Source organism: Osmerus mordax, chromosome 25 (assembly GCF_038355195.1).
Source record: "Osmerus mordax isolate fOsmMor3 chromosome 25, fOsmMor3.pri, whole genome shotgun sequence".
Taxonomy (NCBI): domain Eukaryota; kingdom Metazoa; phylum Chordata; class Actinopteri; order Osmeriformes; family Osmeridae; genus Osmerus; species Osmerus mordax.
Genome location: NC_090074.1, coordinates 4,132,208 through 4,144,801, shown reverse-complemented (window position 1 = coordinate 4,144,801; position 12,594 = coordinate 4,132,208). Strand labels below are relative to the sequence as shown.

Genomic DNA, 12,594 nt, shown 5'->3' with positions numbered 1-12,594 from the left:
AGTTGCTTGGTTTAGACAAATTCTTTTGATTTTATAAAGGGGAGGGGGAAATAACATGGATTAAAGGTTTTGCCCCTGCAGGGTTAAGCAGAAACTCAAATTGTTGGTCTTAATCAGAATTGCCAACGAGTGTATGTATGTCAAGTACAAACTACACAATTGGGTAAGATTGCGTTGCGCATTTGTACTACCCCCCCCCCTCCCGAGCAGGCAATAAAAGGTAACCCTTGATCACCTTAGCTTTCTCTTCTCACCAAATGCTGATGGTGCATTGAAGGAGCGAGCCAGGGCAACATGAAGCTGCTCGTCTTTTTAAGTTTAATGCTTCTGGTCCCCGTTTCTGTTATTGGACAAACAACGACACCAGCGACAGCAACGACACCAGCGACAGCAACGACACCAGCGACAGCAACGACACCAGCGACAGCAACGACTCCAGCGACAGCAACGACTCCAGCGACAGCAACGACACCAGCGACAGCAACGACTCCAGCTACTGCTTCAGTTCCCACTACAGCAGACCCTGGTGAGAGGAGTCATTTCATTGTTTTTCTAATAAATAAATAAGGGGTGAGGACCTTTCTTTGATCAGATGGCGTGACCGCAGATTTGTTTTTGTTTTGGGCTTTCGGGGGGGCCGTGGACTGTTTAGGTTTTGTGTGTCTAGCTTCGTACTGCGACGTCCTGAGTGAAGGTGGCCTCTCATTGGTTGTGTTTTTTTTTCAGACTATTGTAAAGGAAAACCTGACTTCAGTGAATGTTCGAAAACCTGCAATGAAAACAGCAAGTGTTCTTGTAAGGATGAAAAGTCGTTTTGTAGGTACGTTATGGCGCTTTGTACGTGTCTCAGGTCAAGTCGTTTTCCTCTATATATGACCTTTTATTTAACCAGGGAAATTCCTCTGGTGCGTTGTATGAACAAGAACTACTCCCAATCCTGTCTTCACATCTTCGCTGTCCATTATGGTTGGACATTCACGTACATTCAGGGATGTTGCCCATTTGAGGAAAGCCATGTCAGGTGTGGTCATTTCTTTGCAGGTGTAACAGCGATAAAGACCAATGGTTTATGGGTGACAACTGTGAGCAGAAGTGGACCATTGTGACTTTCGCCCTGGTGGCGTCTCTACCGGGATTGGCTCTCGCCGTCATCGTCGGCGTCACAGTCCAGTTGGTCCATTATTTCAATAAACCTGCCAAAACACCGAAGGATACGAAGGGGTGAGCGGATGGCAGTCAGTGATTCAGACGGGATGAGAGACCTAAGTCGGAGTCAGGTGGCTGAGCGGTTAGGGAATCGGGCTTGTAATCTGAAGGTTGCCAGTTCGATTCCCAGCCGTTCCAAAATGACGTTGTGTCCTTGGGCAAGGCACTTCACCCTACTTGCCTCGGGGGGAATGTCCCTGTACTTACTGTAAGTCGCTCTGGATAAGAGCGTCTGCTAAATGACTAAGGAAATGAAGTCTAAACCTGTCATTTCACGTTGTTCCCCTTTTCAGGGCCAAACCCCACAACAAACAGCCACAAGGGAACCATTACGTAGATCCGAACAGTCAAGATGGCGCGTATTCTAACTTGGTTTTTGCTGGAGACATGCCAGTAAGTAGCACCACCATAGACACCACGAACAACCACATACTGTAAATTGATTCACAGACAGGAGGACTATAGACGGACTGTGTTTTTGTAGTTACAGACTGTCATCTCTTAAGGATAATGCCCTTTCTTGTGTCTAATGGGTTGTATCTTATCCTGACAGTCAAACATTCACCAGATACGAGGCGTTTTTCTGCCGTGGGCAGTTACACCCATGTATCATCTTGACTCACATCGCCATAAAAGGGTGGGGGTTAAAACTTATCACAGTGTGAAGTCACAAGCCTTTGAGAAAGACGATATAAAACCAAACATACTGTGTCTGAATACCAAAACATTTCCGTCTCGGTTTCGTCAATAACAGCACGGAAATGCTCACGTCCAGAAATGATCTGTCACGCCAGGTCGACATCTCTTCCCCGTTTTGTATCTTGAATGTTCCTCCACAATAACTCCCTGGCTGGTTATCTGCCTGCTTTTAGAGTCGTGCCAAAGGTCCGTACGTGCAGCCCACTCAAGAGAGGCTCCCTATGACCAACCGCCCAAGCGTGCCTTACAGGTAACCTCTCAGTAACCCTACTGGTTGACAGAATCTTTTGAGGGGCTTGATTGTGTCTCATCAATGGGAAGGGCCTAAATATGGAGCTCAAACTTCTTCTATAACGTGCTCTTGAAAAACATGATCGGCATGGATGCTGTTTGAAATGACGACACTACCCTGATTTTTCCGAAATTCTCCTCAGCCCTCAGCCGAATGTAATGCACCAGCCAACTCGGCCCACTCCAGGATATCAGCCGTACAAGTATTTATCCTCTGTTTTCATTTTTTATTTAGTCCATGTTCCCGATATGCTCTTGATTCTTTTTAAATATTTCAATATTTTCTCTTTCAGCCCTCAGCCAAATGTGTCACAGCCCTCTTTTGATAGGAAGCCCATGATCAATCCAGGAAATCAGCCATACAAGTGAGATGTTTTAATTTATTTTTTGGGGCGCAAAAATATTGTACATGTTCTTTTACTTTAGTACAATTCAGTTGTGTGTCCTCCTGAATAACATCCCATAATAAACCATCTGCTTCTCCATGTTGATTGGCTGCTCCATAACATTGCGTTTTGTGTTTGCAGCATTGCCACCGGCATGACCCAGCCTATAGGTAACGGACGTTCCCCATCGGTCCGAAACCCCTACGAGGACAGAGCGCCACCCGTAGATCGCTATGACGACTACAGACCCTCCCAACTTGTAAATCGTCACGACGACTACAGACCCTCCCAACCCGTCTCCAGGCAGAGCAGCATGATGGTGAGTGGGTCGCTCCACAGTCGTGAGATCGTGTGAGACCTAACCCTACCAGATTTGCACCGTGGAAGTCACGCTGACTGACTGTTGGTTTCTTAGGGAGGAGGTTATCCTGGTCCGACCCTCCCTGCGCCTACCTACACTGCTCCAGACTACACCTCCAGGGACCAGTTCCCCCGTGCCCAGATGGGAAGGCCCATGTAGGCCCACACTGGGGGACCTCTGCCACACCAATGAACTATTGATCAAATAAACTACAATTGTTTTCAGATATATACCACTGAAACCATATATTAGTCAGCCCATGTGTTCTTAACTCAAAACACTTTCAATTTTATGGATTATTTTAATAGCAGTAAGGCAGTGCTTTGCCATATTATCAGAAATCAGGTTTTCATAATCCTTAATTTATATAGGTTTATTCCATTAAAAAGAATGTTTCTGTATATTTAAGAATAGTGTGTGGACATATAGTACAATAACAGTTCTAGTGTTTGTTTACAAAAAAATTGTTGGAGCCTGATAACATTTAAAATATCCTTTTCCTTTGCTATATTGAATCTGTACTCGATTACTGCAGTAAAAATAAAGGGGGTCATGATAGACGTTCTTTCAAATAGTTATTCTTTAATCATCAGGTGTTAAAAACTTAAATTAATAAACAAAACAATAATTTGACCCTTTTAATTAAAAGAGCTGAATGCATATGGCCTGAAATGAATCAGAGTTGACATGTTGCGATGCAGGCGAGAGTCAAGGATGCACAACATGTATGGTTTGTTACAAGCAGAGCTACTGTTTTGGTTCGCACCCTGTGGTTAAGTTCTAAAAACCAGGGTAACTGGGAAAGTGATATGGCAGACAGTGACTTCAACGCGAATGCAATCATTATGTGAAGATTTTAAAAACCTGATATTGTAAAGATTAAAGGAACACTGATCGTCTTATACATGATTCATACCTGATACAATGAAGATGACGTTGGCTCTGGGCGTTTCCTACGTGGAGGGGGAAAGATCTTGTTTGACAAATATTTTCTTCTTCCAAAGCATTTGTATGAGCAGAAACCCAAGTGAAAAGCTGGTTTCCCACATCCCTCTTGGACAACATAAAAGACAAGAAATTGCAGTTTTTTTTCCCCTCATAGAATTAATCATGATCAATTTTCATTACTTATTGCTAGCTTTGCTTAAAATTATACAAACTCTGAGTCACTTTCAGAGGTCAAAGTGAGGGTTACAACCAACATTCATGGCATTCATAGAGTACATATATTCTAGTACGTGACACTTAAACCCAGAATCCAATACATTATCAATCCAGACAACTATAAGAAAAACGTGTTTGCTGCGATGTTAGTCAGTTCAGAGTGGGCCTGGTTGCTGCCTGCTGGAAAAGACCCCATCTGTGAGTACTGATGACAATTTGGGGGCTACAACATTAATAAATATCGCAAACGGTGAGCAAATGAAATTTCTTTTACCATTTTACAAATCATTTCCCTGCTCTAGTCAAACGGAGAATGTTCTGGATGGGGAAGAGGAGGGGGAGGGTGTAAAGCTCTACATTAAAATGTCCTTGTGATGCCTCACAATGTGCTGGCTCTTTTCGGACGGCCTCCGGAAGCCCTTGGTGCAGTAGTCGCAGCGGTGAGGGTAGTCCTTGGTGTGGATGGATATGACGTGCCGCTTGAAACCCGACGCGTCCGACGAGCTGTACTCGCAATACTGGCACTGGTACACCTTGCGTCCGCTGTGCGTTTTCATGTGCTTCTTCAGCTCCAGCTGGTGCCTGAAGCCACGCTGACACCGCTTGCACTTGAAGGGCAAGTCTTTGGTGTGGACGGAGAGTATGTGCCGGCTGAGGGTGAAGGGGTCGGGGGTTTTAAACTCGCAGTGGCGGCACTGGTGCAGCCGGCCCACCTTGTGGGTCTCGGCGTGCTTCTTGAGCTCCGAGGGCCGGTGGAAGCCCTTCTCGCACATGTCGCACTTGTGAGGGAAGTCCTTGGTGTGCACCGAGATCACGTGGCGCTTCAGGTCGCTCGAGTTGGTGCTCTTGTGCTCGCAGTTGGGGCACTGGTGCGTCTTGTGGCCCTGCAGCACATCCATGTGGCCCTGGAGCTCCTCCTCGTCCGGGAAGGCCTGCGGGCAGTGGCCGCACTTGAACGGCAGCTCGGCGCCGTGCTTGCTCTTGACGTGCGTCTTCAGGTTGGACTGGTCGGCGCAGCGGAAGTCGCAGTGGCGGCAGTGGAAGGGCTTCTCGCCCGTGTGCGTCCTCATGTGCTTCTTGAGCTCGGACGGGTGGCGGAAGCCCTTGGCGCACTCCACGCACACGTGCGGGAAGTTCTTGCTGTGCACGGCCAGCATGTGGCGGTTGAGCAGGCCCGGCTCGGCCGTCTCGTAGTCGCAGTACTTGCAGCGGTGCATCTTGGGCTCCTTGTCGCGCAGGATGAGCTTGTTGGGGCTGAGGGGGCTGGCCACGCAGTAGCGCCGGGTGAACTCGGTGAACTCGGGCACGCGGTCGTTCTTGACCGTGAGCTTGTGGCTCTCCAGGTGGTTGTGGAAGTTGATCTTCTTGTTGGTGGTGAAGTCGCAGTCCGTGCACTGGTACTTCTTCTTGAGCATGTGGTCCGGATGGTTCTTCATGTGGCACTTCAGGAAGCCCCGCGATCGGAACTTCTTGCCACAGATGTGGCAGGGGTACACGGTCAGGGGCTGGCCGTCCGGTCCGATGATCACAGCTGAGGACATCAAGAGACGGAAACATGAGTTAGCAGATTCACAAACCCCCCTCCCCCCACCCAAACAAAAGAACAACGTAGAAGACTTTGGAGACGCCCGCCTTCGTACCTGTCTGACACTGCCGGGTTTCTCCCTTCCTCTTCTTTTTGATTTTCTGTTTGAGGGCTCGGCTGGTGCTAAGACTATCGCTGATCTTCAGGTAGTGTCCCCCGCCACTGGTTTTGTTCTCCAGTCTGGATTCCAGACCGTTACCTGAGAAGAAAGAGAAGGGTTAAAAGTTTTTTTTTTAAGTGACTTTAATTTCAGATCGTTTGCTAAGCCTGGAACTATAGATGCTATATGAGTTCAGACAATCCTTCTTGTTTATTATCTACATAGCACCATAAACGCTTGTTGTGGCGATAAAACACGGTATTACCATAGGCTGCAGCCCAGGCTACAGGGGCAAAGCTCTTATGGCTGGAGTCGTCCAGCACTTCCTGGATGGCAGGGGCCTCCTCTTCTCCAACAATCACCTCCATGTACACCTCGTCGGCCATCTCGCTGCAGGCTGCTCACACACAAGGACATCAGTCAGGCAATTGCAACTGCGACTCAAATGATTATTTGTTCTGTTGGATGGATTGTGGGGAGAGAGAGAGAGAGAGAGAGAGAGAGAGAGAGAGAGAGAGAGAGAGAGTGAGAGGAAAGAGAGAGAGGAAAGAAAGAGAGATAGGGTAAAGGGATTTACTCATGTCCGCCTCCTCCTGAGATGGGTCCTTCACAGCCATGTACACCATCTTCTCCCTCGACATCTTTCCCATACTTCCTTGTTCCAGCACAGCATGGCCGTTGTGGAAATCGCTCTCCGCCACGATCTCCGTTCCACCTTCACGCAATGAAGAATGGGCAGATGTTAGAGGGGGGAAAAAAATGGATGGGTGTATTTTTCAAATCAATGGCCCACTTCCACAGCTTAAGAAGTGTGATAACGGGCCCTTACCGATGTCCACGTCATCATCAGTCTCTGCTTTGAAGATGTACACTTTGATGACCTCGGAGTCATCTCCCTCTTTAGAGCTATCCTCCTCCTGCAACACCCCAGCGCTCAGCTTGAGAGGGGAATCCTCCATGTGCAGCTTCTCCCCAACATCATCCACTGGGAAGTAGAAAAGTATACTACTTTTATCTTACCGTCTGACCAAACTTCTCAAGTCGGACGATTCCTGACAAAGATTGTGAAGGGAAAATAATTATTATTAACATTTGAATTACAAGAGATCATGAGGTAGTCTTCCGAGGCGCTCCTCTCGTCCTCGTCGTCCTGCTCCTCAGAGTGGCCGGTGACAACCGAGTCTGCCATGTCCTCCTTCTCCTCGTGGGCAAACGTCTCAGAGTCGCAGTTGGAGACCAGGACCTCCTCCGAGACCATCTCGAAGACCTGGTCGGGAACGCCGGAAGATTCCTCCATGAGGTCCGTCGTCAGCACGTGGTGGCTGGAGTCCAAGACCTCCTCGATGGCGACTTCTGCCCCCAGGACGGACTCGCCGATGGAGATGCCGTCCGCTTCGACGACCCCGTCGCCGCAGCAAATGTCCGGCCCCTCCACCACCTCGGACACCAGCTCGTGCTCGAAGGCGAAGCCCTCGTCGATCTCCACGTCCGACACGAGCACAGCCTCGGGGACGGACACGATGATGTGGTCCCCCTCGATGTGGGCCATGCCGCCCATGCCTGCCACTGTGTGGAAGTGATGGTTTGGAAGTGATGGTCTGACTAAGTGATATCTGGGTATGAATACTGTTGAATTTGACACATATTCTGTTCAATAAAATCTGTTCACACAATGGAGACATAACTTACCAAAGTCCTGCATAATGACTGTGTGGGAAAGCTTCGAGTCTTGCATTTGAAAGTTCAGCACATCTCCACACTGGTCCATTCTATTAACTGCCAGGTTAAGTCAGGGTTCCTGCCGGTTTCAGTAAGTCAAATGTAAGACCTTTTTAAGACATTTTAAGACCATAAAGATTGAAATTTACGACCTACACGATGCTTTTCCCCAAAAATATTAAAATCTAACAAATTCTGAAAAAATATTTGTATTTCCATGAATTCAGTCATTGAAAAAGCATTAATTAGATCCTTCAGACAGATTTGAACACAAGACCCCTCACACAATAGCCCACATCCTTAACCACTGAGCTATCAGGGATCATAACAACTCATCAACACTCCACTGAACATTTAAATTTGACATAGAACTATCTAGTTGTAACTTGTTAGTTGTAACCTTGTTAGTCTACACTGACAAATTATAATATAACAGATCATCTTTGCTTTATCTTTTTAAAAAAAGCCCACTTTACTTTAAAAAGTTACATTTCAATCAACTTAGACAGTTGACAGTAATACTTTGAAAATGAAAATTTATCTTTAAAAAATAAAATCAAAAGATATTTTCAAAATGTTCATGTTTTTTGGGGGTGTTTGTGTTTGTTTTTTAGTAGTGAAAAATATATATATTTGTATGTTACGGACATTTGATATTAATGGAATCAATAGGTTTGGAGGTGATATAGTTACAACTGACCCTGCTGAGGCTGCTGCAAGCACTCACAAATTGTACCCTCTCTAGTTTAAATAAAATTATTCCATTCTGACTGGAGAGCAAATTTATTAATTAGTAACCTGAGTGTTCAGTCAGCATAATCTGCTCTCTTCTGATCTGTGTGGGGATGAATGTAGCTGGTTTATCAACAGATTAAGAAAAATGAACGCATCAATTTGTAATTTCACAGCTATTCCACTAGAAGGCAGCTAGTAGGTCACGTAATAGGCACACAGTGTACACAGTGGGTTCAATGGGTGAAGAGTACTCTTGCTGTAGCTAGATCGATGGCACTACCTCCACAACCGAGATGGCAGCAGCCTATCATAAAGACATTAACTTTCTCGGGACTGTGGAGGTGGCTCACTGCCAGATAATATAGAATTAATTGTGAAGTTATTAATAGAACAGAAGCCAGACACCTTTTCAGACCATAATAAATGCCATCCATGTTTAATTTCAATTTTTTTTCTAGCTAGCAACCTAGCTAGCTCTAAGCTTGACAAATGTATGTATTCAGCTGGTAAGCAAAACCTAGCATGAAATTCGATTTGAAGCAGGAAGTATACGCTAGTTAATAGCTAACGTTATTTAGCTAGAGCTAGCTACTATCACTTTCCATTGCTACCTGGCTAGCTAGTAGCTAGCAAAATAACTAGCTGGCTAGCTAGCTAGGTATGTATCTACTGGCCAAATGGCTAACGTTTGCTAGCTACATTGACAGTCATTTGGGTCTAGCGAGTAGCGTGAGCTAAATCGGGTAGCATTTAGTTAGCACAATATATACTAGCTATCTAGCAAGTTAGCACAAAAGGCGGCGATCAACAACACTCAGGCTACAGTATACCGAAATAAATACATTTCGCTAGTAGCTTTTAATGAGATTTTTAGGCAAGCAAATGTCGATGGTTTGAAATGGCGTAAATGCTATTATTCCTCGACAGCCATTTTTCTATTTAGCTTCCTAGCTATAACTGCAGTGTCGGCCATTGTATTATTTCAGGAGGTTTAGAAGGCCCTCACTAGGCCTTAACTAAACGACCCGCCGTTATATTGCGATGAGTGCATAATGCTCTTACCAGACCGAGACGTAATATTTGTTCGTTTAGTTCAATTTTCTAGTAAACGTTGTCTTTCTTCGCCGAACATACGGAAATAGGTTATATTTGCCATGGTGCGTATTCAAGGCCTGGTCGCCATTGTAGATCCTGAAGGCTGTTTTCGAGGCCTGAACCAATCACACAGCCCGCTGTTAGCACGGAGGGGGGAGGGGGTCCAGCACAACCGTTACAAGCATAATGCATTAGTTTAGCATTCAAATTTCTTGTCTTTCCTGGAGCCTAATATGAAATATCAAGAATGGAACTGCGAATGCATGCAACAAGAAAAAACGATGTGAATAAACTGATTTTATTTCGGAATTTACGGTACATTCAGATCTTAATACACAGTTATTCCTTCCTATAAACATTTTTTTATTATAAAGTAAACATTGCTTTAAATTCATAAAAATGGGTACAAAAGGTCTTGGCTCAATTTGTAATTGTTTATTCTGACTCCACAACTTTTACAGCAGGTGCCTAGTTGTTTATGTTTATTTGTTTTACCTCCGGGCATGCTGCCCAATTCTGCCCCATGCTAGGGTAGTGGATCTCTCAGGGGAGGCATAAACACGACTATGAATTGACAGGTACCCTTTTACCGAGAGCTCCTTGCCAGAACACTGAATCCTAATCTTTGAGGGGCTGAGAGACTGGGCTCTTTGCAGCCCCCTAATGGATGCAGCCTGAAACGACTCTCTAAGGGAGTTCCTGGCTCCAGCTACTGGGCCACTGTAAACCGTGGCGTTGACAGAGTCTGACACAGACCGGTCACTATTTCCAGACATGGCACCTAGAAAGTAATCATATTTCTACATTCATTTATTTGTCGGAAAAAACATTCATTCTATCTCAGCAATTCTATATTATTATTGTCTGTATCAAGCTGTGATTAAAATACTTTAAATGGGCTACGAGAATCCAAACGCACCTGAATGAGGTCTGACAGGGTAGGTCAGGGTGGTGTGGTCTGTAGGATGCTGACTGTTGTCCTCCATACACCGACTCTTTCTGACAGCCTGGAGGGAGCGCAGGCTGGTACGAGGAGCCGAGTCCAGGTTCGGCATGCTGTTTCTCAGAGCCGCTAATATAAAGTCAGGGGGAGTAAGGTGGCTGAGCGGTTAGGGAAGCAGGCTAGTAATCTGAAGGTTGTCAGTTCGATTCCCGGCCGTGTCAAATGACGTTGTGTCCTTGGGCAAGGCACTTCACCCTACTTTCCTCGGGGGAGAATGTCCCTGTACTTACTGTAAGTTGCTCTGGATAAGAGCGTCTGCTAAATGTAAATGTAATAAATAACAAACTTCTCAGTCATCTTCAACTTCCCATTGTCAAGTGGTCAAACTAACCGTTGCATGTGTGGGGGCGATGCTCTACTTACCTCTGCCCTGTGCAAGCTTAAGAAGCTTAGACTGAGCCACCTGCTGGGTAGACTGTGGCAGCTGTGTGGCAGATCTTTTATGGTGACCCATCTGGACAGTGGACCTGGTGAACTGGCTCACAGGTGAGCATAGAGGAGGGGCAGGAACGGAGATTACGTCCTGACGTAAACCTTGCAGAGTCAAAACACGTGCAAAGTTTAACAATGTGCAAATCTACAGAAGGCTTCTAATTATGACAGAAGGATTCCAACACTCACTCTCCTCCTGCATTCGAGCCATGATCTGGACATCAGTGAGGTCTTCCAGTCTGTAGTCCATGGTAATGGAGTCCTCAGAGGAATGCAGTTCACTCAAATCTTTGCTTGGCGGTGAATACAAAGCTAGGCAGGCCTGGCTGTGATCTACAGTACAAAGGCAATAATAACACGAATGGATCAAGATCAGTAACTATTCTTACTGAGGCTTTATTTTGTTCTTCCTTTATAGTACTGATTCATGTTTCAGGCATTTTGGAAAAAGTAATATTGCGTATTCCATAAAAATAAAAAAAAACAATCAAAAGGATTTTGGAGATGTTGTTGTCCTGGCGATACCGTACCTGAGCAGTCAAAGGTTTGATCCATATTATCCGCTGACTTGTTGCATCCAATGTAAGATGATCTCTTACAGTGTGTTACAGGGAAGGTTATGGGATGTCTATAGGGACTGGTGTTAAAGAACCTTCTCAGCCTTGTGTCTAAAAAAGAACAAAGAAATAAGAAATGACAGCCTGTTCGGGTCAAGAAACGACTACATGCTATATCAAGATTCACTGAGAATATTTGTTCATGTGATAGGGTTAGAATATTTTTGTCTATACAGCACTTACTTTGGTCTAACATGTTAATAAGTGTGCGACAAGCCACCTCTGTTTCTGGGCTGTGGTTGTCCAGGACTTTTCTGTACCACTTCACAGGAGACTCCCCATTTCCTTCCACAAATGCATGTTTCTTCGGAGATTCATATAACCTGTGAACCAATTACATGGATTTGCTTAAGGGATTTAGCAGAGCGAACATATAGTGATTGTGGTCAATTGCATTGAGAGGCCTACAAAGTTACTTAAAAGGTTTCAACAAATCCTTCAATCACAACAGTTAAGTCATGTTGACACATTACCAGCACTCTTCATCCTTTATCACTGAGCACATCTCCACATCCAGGACTTCCACCAGATCCAGAGCAGACTGTGCTTCTTCTGTCTCCGGCTCCCAGTTCTTCTCTTGGCCTTCCTGTCCCAGGGTCCCCTCAAATGCATCTTCGCAAGAGTTAACATGTGGCAAGTGTCCTTTCTCCTTCCCCAGTCTGCTCATGGAACTTCTACCAGTAGGAGACTGGTCATCCTTACTGTCCAATCGTACATGCTCAGAGTCCCCCCGGACACTGTGATTTTGCCCCGGTCTTGTGGGACAGATTTTGGGCACGCAAGAATAGTTGAGACTATCGTCATTAAACAACTGTTGTCTGTCGGAAGGGTTCTTTTTTCTCTCACTAAGTGCTTCGTTTTGGATTTCTAGTTTCCGAACTAATTCCTGTAACTTGCACACTTCCAGTTCCATAGCAGCAGTGTCTTTTTCCAACCTTGAGCTTGAACTCTCTGCTTGATTCCAGAGACCCTCCTTCTTCACTGACTCCATGGCAGAACAGCTATCTGGGATCACCATGACACCTCTTAAAATAAAATTAAAAGTGAAATCATTGTCATACCTTACTCTTGTAATGTTCACAGCATCAGTGAAAATCCACTGTTGTCTACTGACCTAGATTTGACTAGTTAAGCACTGCATAAGACACTCAACAGATTGGTTGGATTTAAAGAGCAACGCCAGTCTTTATGTGGATTAAGT

The 12,594-nt window shown here is 45.4% G+C and overlaps 3 protein-coding genes across 4 annotated transcripts; 1 reads left to right on the top strand and 2 right to left on the bottom strand.

Annotated features, from left to right (window-relative positions):
• Positions 1-294: 294 nt before the first annotated feature.
• Positions 295-3,187, top strand: LOC136933240 (uncharacterized). 2 transcript variants are annotated; one of them, XM_067228549.1, is made up of 10 exons: positions 295-526; positions 727-820; positions 1,042-1,221; positions 1,500-1,599; positions 2,079-2,155; positions 2,340-2,399; positions 2,490-2,561; positions 2,724-2,839; positions 2,876-2,901; positions 2,998-3,187. In XM_067228549.1, exons 1-10 carry the CDS (start codon positions 295-297, stop codon positions 3,100-3,102), a joined length of 1,062 nt encoding a protein of 353 aa, XP_067084650.1. In that variant the 3' UTR covers positions 3,103-3,187. The 2 variants fall into 2 exon arrangements, with proteins under 2 accessions (XP_067084650.1, XP_067084648.1); XM_067228547.1 differs by having other exon boundaries at positions 2,724-2,901.
• An 814-nt stretch (positions 3,188-4,001) lies between these two features.
• Positions 4,002-9,430, bottom strand: LOC136933239 (zinc finger protein 711-like). Its single transcript, XM_067228546.1, has 8 exons — positions 9,309-9,430; positions 7,482-7,590; positions 6,894-7,358; positions 6,622-6,777; positions 6,370-6,507; positions 6,058-6,189; positions 5,748-5,891; positions 4,002-5,638 (listed from the first exon to the last, which is right to left on the bottom strand). The coding sequence occupies exons 2-8, from the start codon at positions 7,558-7,560 to the stop codon at positions 4,461-4,463; spliced, it is 2,292 nt and encodes a 763-aa protein (XP_067084647.1). The 5' UTR covers positions 7,561-7,590; positions 9,309-9,430; the 3' UTR covers positions 4,002-4,460.
• Positions 9,431-9,814: 384 nt separating this feature from the next.
• On the bottom strand, positions 9,815-12,384 carry LOC136933806 (SLAIN motif-containing protein-like). The gene is made up of 7 exons (XM_067229330.1): positions 11,867-12,384; positions 11,577-11,716; positions 11,307-11,444; positions 10,966-11,109; positions 10,708-10,878; positions 10,261-10,413; positions 9,815-10,122 (listed from the first exon to the last, which is right to left on the bottom strand). Exons 1-7 carry the CDS (start codon positions 12,382-12,384, stop codon positions 9,833-9,835), a joined length of 1,554 nt encoding a protein of 517 aa, XP_067085431.1. The 3' UTR covers positions 9,815-9,832.
• Between the last annotated feature and the right edge of the window lie 210 nt (positions 12,385-12,594).